Genomic DNA, 14,544 nt, shown 5'->3' on the forward strand with positions numbered 1-14,544 from the left:
AAAACTGTGTACCATCCCCTGCGAAGGAGAATTTTTGTTCGGTTCTACCTTAGACGACATCTTGGAAAAAGCAGGGGACAAGAAAAAGTCCTTCCCCTCTCTGGGTCTCCCCTTTTATAGGAAGCCCTTTCGGAACAAGAGGTTTTTCCGTAAGAACCCAGGGAGAGGCCAGGGGAAATGGGAAGATAAGAGGAACAAAAATAAGGGGTTTATCTTCAACAAAAACCCCAACGACAACAAGAAACCTTCACAATGAAGGTTCGCCCCAGGTGGGAGGGAGATTATCTCTCTTTCTCCCAGCCTGGGAAAAGATTACCTCCAGTCAATGGATACTAAACCTCAGTCCTGATTCAATGATGTTAACATTCAAGAGATGCCCTCGTCCCTCTTTCACGATAACATCTACAAGATCCTCGGCAGAAGAGCAGTTGGCGCTAGAAAACGAGGTCGTCGGGTTAGTAAAAAAGGGAGTACTCCTGGAGGTTCCCCCTCAAGAAAGAGGGCAAGGGTACTATACCCCTCTATTCCTGAGGAAGAAACCAGATGGTTCCTTCAGGACCATTATCAATCTGAAAAACCTAAACGATCATCTAGAGGTTCAAGCATTCAAGATGGAAACGATAGTCATCTATCAAAATGCTGTTTCCTCAATGCTTCATGGTGGTCCTAGACCTGAAGGACGCATATTATCACGTCCCAATACACAAGGATCACCAAAGATTCCTCAGAATGGCGGTTCACATCAGGGGAGTCCTAAGTCACTTCCAGTTCTCAGTTCTACCATTTGGCCTAGCAATAGCCCCGAGGGTTTTTACAAAGCTGGTCGCGGAGGTAATGGCTCACCTCAGGGAAGAAAACACCATGATTGTACCATATCTGGACGATTTCCTGGTGATAGGCTCCTCCCCGCAACATTGTGAGAATCAACTAGCATTAGTGATTCATTCCCTAAAGGAATTGGGTTGGCTAATAAACCTAGAAAAATCCAGTCTGATGCCTTCTCAGGTTCAGGAGTACCTAGGTCTCACTCTAGACTCCAAAAAAATGGAATGTCGGCTCCCGGAGAACAAAATACAAAAACTAAAAAGTTTAGTATTAAGAGTGCAATCTCTCCCCTCCATAACACTCCGTCAGGGTATGTCCCTTTTAGGCTCTATGACCTCTTGCATCCCTGCGGTCCAGTGGGCCCAACTACATTCAAGAGATCTCCAATGGCAGCAATTGTCAGAGCAAATCCTTCTAGGAGGGCATTTAGACGGGCGGTTAACTCTATCTCCTCGCACCAATCACTCTCTGACTTGGTGGACGTTGCAGGAAAATCTTTCCCAGGGAGTCCCATGGGTAATCCCGATCTCGAAGGTCCTAACTACGGACGCAAGCCCCTCAGGGTGGGGGGCTTATCTGGGCGATCTAGTAGCCCAGGGCATCTGGTCTCCATCTCTAGCAAACAAATCCTCCAATATGAAGGAACTTCTTGCGGTCAAATTCGCCCTTCAGGAATTCTTGGGGGTTCTTCACTCTCACCATGTAAGAGTGATGTCGGACAACCAGGTGGTGGTATCTTACCTAAATCACCAAGGAGGCACCCGGTCCAAAGATCTGATGGAATTGACCAGGTCAATCCTACAATTAGCCGAGAGCAACCTCCTATCCCTAACAAGCCTACACATAAAGGGAGTAGACAATTACAAAGCAGACTTCCTCAGCCGGTCCAGCCTAAAACAGGGAGAATGGGAACTAAATCAGGAGATATTTACCCTGATCACAGAAAAATGGGGGGTTCCCAAAATAGATCTCTTTGCGAGCCATCTAAACAAAAAGGTAGCCTCCTTTTGCTCCCTATCTCCCCTGGGGAACCCAGTAGTAGTGGATGCATTCCTGATGTCTTGGGGTCACCAACTGGTTTATGCCTTCCCTCCTCTTATTCTGATTCCAGCAGTGCTGAGGAAGATTCGGGTCATCTTAATTGCCCCGTTCTGGCCGAAGAGACCTTGGTTCTCATGGATGAGGAAGATGTCAATATCCGACCCTTTTCACAGGTCTCAAGAGATATCTCTCCCCTCCTTCTGTCCCAATCCTAAAAATAAGGAGGAACAAACATTACATACACTAGATGTAAGAAGATGTCTCTTACATTACCTAGAAGTCACTAGAGAGAGTAGGGAGGATCCCTCTCTGTTTGTGTGTTTCCAGGGTCCCCGGAAGGGGAAAAAGCATCTAAAGCCACCATAGCAAGATGGATCACGGACGCCATCAGTCTTTCATACTCGGCAAGTGGAGTGTCCGTTCCCGGGGAGGTTAAGGCTCACTCGACAAGGGCAGTGGCAGCTTCCTGGGCGGAGAAGGCTGGAGCTTCTATTGACCAGATATGTAGAGCTGCTACCTGGTCCTCACCATCCACATTCTATAGGCACTATAGGTTGGACCTAATCTCCTCTTCAGACCTTACCTTTGGTAAAAGGGTTCTGGAGGCGGTGGTCCCTCCCTGAATGTACTGTCTATGCAAATCTCTCCGTGGTGCCTTCATGGGCGACAGAGAAAAATATAGTTCTTACCGATAACGGTATTTCTCTGAGCCCATGAAGGCACCCATACATTCCCTCCCTTCACTTGTGGGTGCACACATTAAAATAGTCTATTTATAGTCTATTCATAGTTTAAAGTCACGCGGTATCTTGTTATGCTGAACAGTTAAAATTAACAAATGTTTTAGTAGTCTCCCATCGTTCTCTATGTAAAACAACTGATGCAGGAGAGTGGTACCGCCTTTTTATCCGTAGGTTTCCTGTCCTTGGTGGGCGGATCCCCTCTCTCCGTGGTGCCGTTATGGGCTCAGAGAAATACCGTTATCGGTAAGAACTATATTTTTTTCAAAGTCGACTGCTTCATTTTTTCTAAAGGCAATTTGCATATACTCCTGAATGTCAGAGTGATCAGCTTAACAGCAATTACTGTACTTGCAAAGTCAATATTTTCCCAGAAAATGAACTTTAACCCCCAAAACACATTTCAACATCATTGCAGTCCTGCCTTAAAAGGAGCAGCTAACATCGTTTTAGTGATTGATCCATTAACACAGGACAGGGCTGGCGATCAATCAGTCATGATTAAGTAAGAATGACATCACTGGACACTTTAAAAGGAGGCTGGTGCTTGGTATCATTTTTTCTCTTCAGTTAACCATGGTTATCTCTAAAGAAACACGTGCAGCCATCATTGCACTGCACAAAAATGGCCTAACAGGGAAGAGTATCTCAGCTACAAAGATTGCTCCTCAGTCAACAATCTATCGCATCATCAAGAACTTCAAGGAGAGGGCTTCCATTGTTGTCAAAAAGGCTCCAGGGCGCCCAAGAAAGACCAGCAAGCGCCAGGACCGTATCTTAAAACTGTTTCAGCTCGGCACTGCTGGGACTACCAGCAGTGCCGAGCTTGCTCAGGAATGGCAGCAGGCTGGTGTGAGTGCTTCTGCACGCACTGTGAGGCAGAGACTCTTTGAGCAAGGCCTGGTTTCAAGGAGGGCAGCAAAGAAGCCACTTCTCTGCAGAAAAAACATCAGGGACCGACTGATATTCTGCAAAAGGTACAGGGAGTGGACTGCTGAGGACTGGGGCAAAGTCATTTTCTCTGATGAATCCCCTTTTCGATTGTTTTGGACATCTGGAAAACATCTTATTCGGAGAAGAAGAGGTGAGCGCTACCACCAGTCTTGTCTCATGCCAACTGTAAAGCATCCTGAAACCATTCATGTGAGGGGTTGCTTCTCAGCCAAGGGAATCGGCTCACTCACAGTCTTGCCTAAAAACACAGCCATAAATAAAGAATGGTACCAGAATGTCCTCCAAGAGCAACTTCTCCCAACCGTCCAAGAGCAGTTTGGCGCCCAACAATGCCTTTTCCAGCATGATGAAGCACCTTGACATAAAGTAAAGGTGATAACTAAATGGCTCATGGAACAAAACATAGAGATTTTGGGTCCATGGCCTGGAAACTCCCCAGATCTTAATCCCATTGAGAACTTGTGGTCAATCATCAAGAGACGGGTGGACAAACAAAAACCAACAAATTCTGGCAAAATGCAAGCATTGATTATGCAAGAATGGACTGCTATCAGTCAGGATTTGGTCCAGAAGTTGACTGAGAGCATGCCAGGGAGAATTGCAGAGGTCTTTAAGAAGAAGGGTCAACACTGCAAATATTGACTTGCTGCATTAACTCATTCTGTCAATATAACCTATTGGTACTCATAATATGATTGCAATTATATTTCTGTATGTGATATAAACATCAGACAAACACTAATAAAAACCAGAGGGCAGCAGATCATGTGAAAATATAATTTTGGTGTCATTCTCAAAAATTTTGGCCATGACTGCAAGTGCTGCAAAATTATGTCCTCTAGACCTCATTCTGCAGCCTAATCGCAAAAATGATTTTGAGCTATACTTGCATGCATTTAAGTAAGAAAAAAAATTGTCCTCAAAGCTGGACAACCCTTTTAGTAAACATGGTTTGTGTTAAACTCATTTAATGGTTTGTGTTAAACTCATTTAGGGTCACCTCATTTTGGCCCTATAAACTGTGGCCACCGGCATCAGGGGCAGGTACAGCATTCTGTAATGCTGTAGATAAGCCCCCGATGTTACCTGAAACAAGTTAGGATATACTCACCCAGGGGCGGTCCGGTCCGATGGGCGTCGCGGTCCGGGTCCAGCGCCTCCCATCTTCGTACAATCACGTCCTCTTCTTTGCTTCCTGTCGTGGCTCCGGCGCAGGCGTACTGATTTGCCCTGTTGAGGGCAGAGCAAAGTACTGCAGTGTGCAGGGAAGGGTCAGAGAGGCCCAGTGCCTGCACATTGCAGTACTTTATGCTGCCCTCAACAGGACAAAGTACGCCTGCGCAGGAGCCGCTGCAAGAGGACCAGAAGAGGACGTCATCGTATGAAGATGGGAGGCCCCGGACCGGTACTGGGTGAGTATAATCTAACCTCTTTTTCTCATCTTTCAGGATACATCGGGGGCTTATCTACAGCATTACAGAATGCTGTAGATAAGCCCCTGATGCCGGTGGCCGCAGTTTATAGGCCGTTTGTGGGGTGACCGGTTCCCTTTAATGAATTTAGAAGTCAGGGCTTACAATTTTATCTACCTGTACTGAATGTAAAAAGTGACTTGGATAAAACCGTGAGTGTGTAATGTGGATCTTTTCTTTCTGAATCTATAGGAAAGGATTCGTAACCATAAGTACAGAAGTGTAAGTGATCTAGAAAAGGATGTCATGTTGCTGTGCTACAATGCCCAGACGTTCAATCTGGAAGGATCCCAGGTTTGTATTTCTGTGTTCTTTTCATTGGTAATTGATGCTGATTCACTACCACTCTACTACATTATCACATAGCGGCATTAAAAGGCAGCTTGGACTATGCACACTTTGCCATCATGGGCATCAACAGACTCCAGTGAAATGCTGATTTCCTTGCAGCGCCACTGGAGGGAGACAATGCATTTCACATTACTCATTGAAAGGAATTGGAGAACTTTGACATTTACTGAATACATGCTATCCTAGTACATGGGTGACCACTAAACAAGCACCCAGCAGAGATTATGGGCGCACGGAAGGTTGTTTGCACCTAGGAGTTCACTTCAAGCTACATAAGTTTAGGGAAATAAGCTGGAAAATGGGCACTTGTTGTCGCCACAAGACCTATTGGGGTAAGTGGGCAATGTGAAGGATATCCCAATGCTCGTGACCGCTCCCATTGTGGGAATATGACAGGCCCAGCTTTCAAAACATCGCAAGGATGGCCATTTATTTGAATTTATTCTTTATCCACTTCAACTTTTTTAAAGGGTTAATTTTTCTATGACTGCCGCCTTAGTTCCAATAACATAAAAAAAGCCACTCGAAGATTGTTCGATTAGTAGGTAAATTTGTGTGACCTACTATTTTTTTCCTTAAAAAATTATGTCTTCTACTTCTAGCACGTTATACTACTTGTATGTTGCTTAACGTTTCACGTGCTGATTACAAATAACATTGGGAAAATTATAAAAATAATCAGAAGGTAAACTTGCCCAAAACACAAGTCTGCAAAACTTTCTGCAGGTCTGGAAACAAGCAGTCTTATAGAAAAAAAAAAAAAGCTGATAATTTGCATTTTGAGATAGCGGATACGTAAATCGGCAGCACTTTGTTGAAAGGGAGATTAGCATACCTTAACTTTTGGTTACAAAATGGCAATAAATGGGGACAAAGGAGAAGGTATTTAGAAAGCAATCTTTAATGTTGGCTTGTATTTTGTTTTCTTTAAGTAATTGAAGCAGATTGGCTTGAATAAATCTCTATACTTCATGATCATTGTACATATTTAACCCCTTTCCCACCTGAAACGTATCCATTTGTCATTGTGACCTAGGCCTTATTGACTTGGGACAAATGGATACATCCCAGCGATTTAGTGCACACAGAGGTTGTGCGCATGCGATCGCTGCCAGGTGTCGGCTAATTCTGACAGCTGAAACCTGGCACTTTAACCCCCTAAATGCTGCGATCAAACTAGATCGCAGCATTTTGGGAACAGGCAGAAGGGAGACAGCCCCCCTGCCCTTGGATCGGAGACCCCGATCATTGCTATGGTGACCCAATGTCGTCATGACGTCGTCCGAGTTACCAGAGCTTGCAAAGTTGCTTGATCATGCTCAGATCATGATCAGCAGCTGTGACAGTGCAGTGCTGACAGTTTGCATAACATAGGGATGCTCCTACATCCAAATACTACTATACAAGCGATCAGCCTGCAAAAAAATGAAAGTCCCATAGTTGGACAAAGTAAAAAAGTTTTTAAAAGTTGTAAAAAAAATAAATAAGACATAAATAAAACATATATGTATATGTGTGTGTATATATATATATATATATATATATATATATATATATATATATATATATATATATATATATATATATATATATATATATTTGTCTAAGGGTTTTTCTGTCTGTCTGTCCTGGAAATCCCGCGCCTGGCGGCCTCGACCAATCAGCGACGGGCACAGTCTGCCGCGAATTCACCTCGACCAATCAGCGACGGGCACAGTATCTACGTAGATGTCATAATGGTTGCCATGGCGACGATGATGTCATAAAGGTTGCCTCGACCAATCAGCGACGGGCACAGTCTGCCGCGAATTCTGGAATCATCACTGTCCATATACTACGGGGACATGCATATTCTAGAATACCCGATGCGTTAGAATCGGGCCACAATCTAGTGTGCGTGTATGTTTATATACATTATATATATATATATATATATATATATATATATCTATATATATATATATATACACACATATACACAGTTATACAGTTGAGGCCATATATATTTGGACAGACAACATTTTTCTAAGTTTGGTTATAGACATTACCAAATTGAATTTTAAACAAAACAATTCAGATGCAGTTGATGTTCAGACTTTCAGCTTTCATTTGAGGGTATCCACATTAAAATTGGATGAAGGGTTTAGGAGTTTTAGCTCCTTAACATGTGCTACCATGTTTTTAAAGGGGCCAAAAGTAATTGGACAGATAAAATAATTTTAAATAAAATGTTCATTTTTAGTACTTGGTTGAAAACCCTTTGTTGGCAATGGCTTCCTGAAGTCTTGAACTCATGGACATCACCAGACGCTGTGTTTCCTCCTTTTTGATGCTCTGCCAGGCTTTCACTGCGGTGGTTTTCAGTTGCTGTTTGTTTGTGGGCCTTTCTGTCTGAAGTTTAGTCTTTAACACCTTCACCCCGAAGCCTGTTTTCACCTAAGTGACAGGGCCAATTTTTACAATTCTGACCATTGTCACTTTATGAGGTAATAACTCTGAAACGCTTCAACGGATCCTGGTGATTCTGACATTTTCTCGTGACATATTGTATTTTATGATAGTGTCAAAATGTCTTTGAAATTACTTGCATTTATTTGTGAAAAAAATGGAAATTTGGTGAAAATTTTGCAATTTTCAAACTTTGAATTTTTATACCCTTGCATCAGAGACTCATATCTCACAAATTAGTTAATAACATTTCCCACATGTCTACTTTACATCAGCACAATTTTGGAACCAAATTTTTTTTTTTTTTGTTAGGGAGTTATAAGGGTTAAAAGTTAAACAGCAATTTCTCATTTTTTCAACAAACTTTACAAAACAATGTTTTAGGGACCACATCACATTTGAAGTCACTTTGAGAAGCTTATAATAATAATTTTATTTATATAGCGCCAACATATTCCGCAGCGCTTTACAAATTATAGAGGGGACTTGTGCAGACAATAGACATTACAGCATAACAGAAATCACAGTTCAAAATAGATACCAGGAGGAGTGAGGGCCCTGCTCGGAAGCTTACAAACTATGAGGAAAAAGGGAGACACGAGAGGTGGATCTTATGATTTAAAATACCCAAAAGTGACACCATTCTAAAAACTGCACCCCTCAAGGTTCTCAAAACCACATTCAAGAAGTTTATTAACCCTTCAGGTGTTTCACAGGAATTAACGGAATGTGGAAGGAAAAAATGACCATTTAACTTTTTTCACATAATCTTTTAGCAACAATTTCTTTATTTTCACAAGGGTAAAAGGAGAAAATGGACCACTAAAGTTGTTTTTCCTGAATACACGGATATCCCATATGTGGGGTTTGGGCGCACGGCAGGGCTCGGAAGGGAGGGAGCGCCGTTTGACTTTCAAACCAAAATTGGCTGGAATTGAGACTGAATGCCATGTCGCATTTGGAGAGCCCCCTGATGTGCCTAAACAGTGGAAAACCGCCACAAGTGACCCAATTTTGGAATCTACACTCCTGAAGGAATTTATCTAGAGGCATAGTTTTATAGTACTGATTATAATTCTTTTGGTTTTACTGGTGTATGAATTTATAATGTGGTGGTATGAGTAAGATGTGCGGGGTACATCAGATAATAAGTGTGTTGTGTCAACAGGGTATAAACTAATTTTATTAATATGTGGACGTGTGGTAGGCTTTGAAACAATCCTTAGTGCAAAGGCCAGGTTTCTCAGGGCAGGTTTCACAATGGTAAATTGTGTCCTTTCGGATTCCCCTCTTGGAGCATACTCTGCACCGTTTTTGTGATCGTCCTGTCCTCGCTGTTTGGGGAACCTGTCCTGGGAAATGTTGACCTGCGACAATACGGGCACTATCAGATTAAGAAGTACTGGGGCCCTCACCTTCCTGAGTGCCAAACATTAGGGCCTTGATGACTTCCTCCTGAAACTGAAGGAAGGTCCCCCCGTATTGCCTGTAGATAGGAACAGCACAAAAGCATTGTACATTGCCATCTGTACAATGTGCACAGCCAATTTCTTGTACCATACGTAAGCTTTTCGCATGACACTGTATGGTTGGAGGACCTGATCTGAAAGATCCACACCCCCATGTACCGATTGTAATCCAGGATACAATCTGGTTTTCGGACTTGTGCTGTGGTCCCACGAACAGTGACAGGGGTGCTGTTGTCACAGTGTATGGGGGTCAGGATAAGGACATCCCTTTTGTCCTTATACTTGACCACCAGCTTGTTGTCGCTGCATTGGGCTCTGCTTTCCCCTTTTCTCAGCATTTGCCTAATTAGCGGCTTAGGGAGGCCTCGCTGATTTTTTTCGCATGGTGCCACATGCAGCTGTAACTCTGGCAGAGAGGGCCTTGAAGAGTGGGATGCTGGTGTAAAGTTATCAATGTAGAGGTGACAACCCTTATCCAGCAGTGGGTGCAGCAATTCCCACATAATTTTCCCACTCGCCCCCAGGACGGGGGGGAGGAGGGGGGGCATTCAGGGGGTTAATCTGGGTGTCCTTCCCCTCGTAGACCTTAAATCTGTGGGTGTACCCTGAGGTACTCTCGAACAGTTTGTACAGCTTTATTCCGTACCTGGACCTCTTACTGGGCAGGTATTGTCGGAATTTTAGTCTCACTTCGAAGTGAACTAGAGATTCATCAATAGCGATGTCCCTCTGGGGTGTGTATGCCTCAGCAAATTTTCTGCTGAAGTGTTCAACCACTGGCCGAATATTATATAGACGATCAAAGTTTGGATCGTCTCGAGGAGGACACTGTGCATTGTCACTAAAATGGAAAAATTTTGGGATCCCTTCAAATAGTGTCCTTGTCATGGCTATGCGGTATACTGGTGTGCTGTAGAGAATATCAGTACTTCAGTATTGCCGAAGCTTTGGCTTTTATATTATGCCCATATGCAGCACAATTCCCCAAAATGTCATCATCTCTGCTGCATTTACGGGGGTCCATCTGGCGTATGATGACGTGGGATTTTGGGTGAAAAACTGTTGGGCATACAGGTTCGTCTGGGCCACCATAAGATTTATTATTTCCTCACTGAAAAAGAATTTGAAGAAGTCAATTTCAGTGAGGCTAGTCGTGTCAAACTGGATTCCTGAGCTGCTGCTGAAATCCGGAACGACGGGCTGAAAATTTTCGGGGGGTGCAATCCATACAGGATCGATTGCTGCAGGAGTTGCCTGGGTCCTAGTGCGCCTCACCAGATGAGGAGGAGGAATAGAGGAATGTAGGATCTTCCTCACTGGCTGTAACCGTGTTGGACGCAAGGATGGCGTAAGCCTCCTCTGGTGAATAGCGCCTTGTTGACGAATGGGCCATTTTTATTTTTTTTCCCAAACCCCGGGGATGTGTGTAAGTGGTGCTTTTACACGTGTAATGCGTGGGGCTTGTTTATAGGGTACTCTTTATTATAACCAATCAGAGAGAAAAAAAACAAGTAGTGAGAAAATATGTAGAAGAAATGAAAAAAAAAAATGAAAAGAAAAATCAGATGTAAAAAAATAAGTTTGTATAAAAAAAAAAGTATAAATTTACCCTACGGAACTGAATCTTTTTTTTGCAAAAGAAAAAAACGAACGCCACTAACAGTGTGACGTACGCTCCCCTAATGAACGCGATAAAAATTAGACGATGCAACTAATTATTCTTTTTACAAAAGTAAAGCGAACGCCACTAACAGTGTGACGTACGCTCCCCTAATGTACTAGAGATTATCCGGCGATAGCAGATTTTTTTATGCAAAAAAGACGCTACCTCCCTACCTATAAAACTACTCTGTACAATTTTTTTTTTTCTTCTAAAAGATGATTGGTCGTCACTAACGCTGTGACGCCGGCTACACTAACACGCTACCACTAAACTACTCTGTACAATTTTTTTTTTCTCTAAAAAAAAAAAAAAAAAAAAAAGACTGGTGGTCACTAACACTTTAACACCAGCTAATTTACGTCTAAAACTACACTGTACTAACTTATTTTTTTTGTAAAAAAAAAATCGGACGTCCCTTAGTCTGCGAAGTCCGCTACACTAACTAGCTAAAAAAAAGAAAGTCTCGTGGTGCAGTCCCTGATCAGCAGCAATACTGATCAAAGAGCTGCGGACACAGGAAGAGTACGAATGCTCTCCGCGGGACCCCGCGCACAGGAAAAAAAAAAAGAGCGCAAAAAAGTGCGCTACAAATTGAATTGAGGGGGTACTGGAACAGGAATGGAGGGACATCACCAAACACTGACGCCGGCTACGCTACCTTGTTAGGTCTAAAACTACACTGTACTAACTACTATTTTTTTTTTTCTAAAAAAAACGGACGTCACTTAGACTGCGATGTCTGCTACGCTAACTAGCTAAAAAAAAGTCCTGTGGCGCAGTCTCTGATCAGCAGCGATACTGATCAAAGCGCTGCAGACACAGGAAGAGCACGAATGCTCTGCGCTTGACGCCGCGCACAGGAAAAAAAAGCGCAAAAAAGTGCTCTAAAAATTGAATTGGAGGGGGTACTGCAACAGGGATGGAGGGACGTCACCAAACACTGACGCCGGCTACACTACCTTGTTACGTCTAATACTACACTGTACTAACTACTATTTTTTTTTTTTTCAAAAAAAAAAACGGACATCACTTAGACTGTGATGTCTGCTACGCTAACTAGCTAAAAAAAAAAGTTCTGTGGCGCAGCCTCTGATCAGCAGCGATACTGATCAAACCGCTGCGGACACAGGAAGAGGTGTTGAAGAGGTGTTGCTCCAGTGTTATGCAGGCTGTGACTGAGTTGAGCGAAAATGTTCGGAAACTATCGCCAAGTTCGCCATATTGGTACCCTGTTTGCCGAACTTACGTTTGACGATAGTTTCCGAACATATTTGCGCATTTATACTCCCATTGACTCCAATGGCGTTCGGCTGTGTTCTGCAAATACTGTAAAAACAATATTTGCTGGCGATTGTAATCTGAACTGCCTCTGTGTGCAGCGTATAATCCGCAACCGCAGCGTTTTTTATCCGCATCAGCTTACGCATTACTGCAAAAACAATGCAGCGTTTGCATGCGTATTTGTTTGCGTTTGCGCTTTTTATGCGCATGCGTTCGATATTTCCAGGAGAGCGTGTCTCAATGGGTGTGTCTTAAACCAGTTCCTGGACATGCACAGTCCGAATTACGCAAGCGCATCGAACGCTTGCGTACGCATGCGTTCCCATAGGCAGTAATGCTTTTTTAACACGCTCATCTGTATGCCTGTGCATATTTGACTGATTTTTGACGCTTCCAAAAATGCAACATATTGCGTTCGCCACGCCCCACCATGAAAAACGTATGCGTATGCAAAAGCAAACGCATACAAACTTGTGTCCATGCTAACACCATGTTAAAGATAGATTCGCATGACACATGCGGATCATACGCTGTACACACAGATGCAAATGTGAAACCAGCCTTACACAGAGAGCTTGTGGCCGTTACCTCTGACTTATAGTCAGTTAGTAGTTGCAGTCACAAGATGGCAGTGCTGGATCTGGCCAGTGCTGGGAAGAGCAGGAGACGACGGCTGTTGAGTGCAATACTAGGGTCAGGGAACTTGAGTTAGTGACGCTCCAGCACTGAAATTAAAGCACCACTCCAGTGTTTTGTTTATTTAAGTCCCAATCAGACGTCCGTGTCTCACTTATAGGTTCTATCCGTGTTTTTCATGACTATAGCACATACTCAATTCTTTGGGGCTGTTCACATGTATGTATGCATGCATGCATGCATGTGTGTGTGTGTGTGTGTGTATATATGTATATATATATATATATCTATATATATGTATATATATATATATATATATATATATATGTATATATATATATAGGTAGCCCGATTCTAACGCATCGGGTATTCTAGCATATGTATGCGTAGTGTATAGCACAGCCCACGCAGTACATTGCCCAGCCCACGCAGTACATTGCCCAGCCCACGTAGTATATTGCACAGCCCACGCAGTCTATAGCAATGTGGGCATCCTATGCCTGTTAAAAAAAAAAGAATTCAAATAAAAAATAGTGATATACTCACCCTCCGTTGGCCTCCGGATCGAAGCGGTTATCGACGCTCTTCGCGCGCTCCGGTCTGAAGAGTGCATTGCGGTTTCGCGAGATGACGTAGCGGTCTCACGAAACCGCTACGTCATCATCTCGCGAGATCGCAGCATGGACCGGTTATCGGAGCGTCGCGTGAGCTGGAAAAGCCTGTTGTGGATCCGAGGTGCCGACGGACAGTGAGTATATAACGATTTTTTATTTTTATTACTTTTTAACATTAGATCTTTTTACTATTCATGCTGCATAGGCCGCATCAATAGTAAAATGTTGGTCACACAGGGTTAATAGCAGCGTTAACCGAGTGCGTTACACCGCAGTCAACGCTGCCATTAACCCTGTGTGAGTGCTGACCGGAGGGGAGTATGCGGGCGCCGGGCACTGACTGCGGGGAGGAAGGAGCGGCCATTTTCTTCCGGACTGTGCCTGTCGCTGATTGGTCATGGCTGTTTTGCCGTGACCAGTCAGCGACTTGGATTTCCATGACAAAGGCCACGACAGACAGACGGAAGTGACCCTTAGACAATTATATAGTGTGTGTGTGTATATATATATATATATATATATATATATATATATATATATATATATATATATATATATATATATATATATATATATATATATATATATATATATATATACTCTAGCTATTGAACCCGTTCTATGCCCAGGTGGCGAGCATTTATATTGGTATATGGTCTCCATCCTGGTATATGTTGCTTCCATCCTGCGCCCTAGTCTTGTCATGTGCTGCTACCATCTTGCGCCCCCATCCTGTCGTGTGCAGCCCCCATCCTGTTTTGTGTGCCTCCATCTTGTGATGTGCTACTGTCTTCCTGAGCACTCATCCTGTCATGTGGTGGTCCCATCCTGTACCCCAATCCTGTCATGTGGTGCTCCCATACTCCACCCCAATCCTGTCATGTGCTGCTACCATCATGCGCCCCCATCCTGTCATGTGCTACTCTTCCTGAGCCCTCATTCTGTCATGTGCTCCCATCCTGCACCCCCATGCTGTCATGTGCTGCTCCCATCCTGCGCCCTCATCCTGTCATGTAGTGCTTGCATCCTGCACCCACATGCTGTCATGTG

At 43.5% G+C, this 14,544-nt stretch overlaps 1 protein-coding gene across 11 annotated transcripts in view; it reads left to right on the plus strand.

Moving 5' to 3' along the window:
- SMARCA2 (SWI/SNF related BAF chromatin remodeling complex subunit ATPase 2) overlaps positions 1-14,544 on the plus strand; it is a 461,498-nt gene that overhangs the window by 412,069 nt on the left and 34,885 nt on the right. For all 11 annotated transcript variants that reach the window (XM_069763977.1, XM_069764056.1, XM_069764038.1 and 8 more), the window contains one exon: positions 5,225-5,326. In XM_069763977.1, the coding sequence (XP_069620078.1) occupies positions 5,225-5,326 (102 nt within the window). The remainder of the gene's footprint in view (positions 1-5,224; positions 5,327-14,544) is intronic.

The sequence above is a fragment of the Ranitomeya imitator genome, chromosome 1 (genome assembly GCF_032444005.1).
Source record: "Ranitomeya imitator isolate aRanImi1 chromosome 1, aRanImi1.pri, whole genome shotgun sequence".
NCBI lineage: Eukaryota > Metazoa > Chordata > Amphibia > Anura > Dendrobatidae > Ranitomeya > Ranitomeya imitator.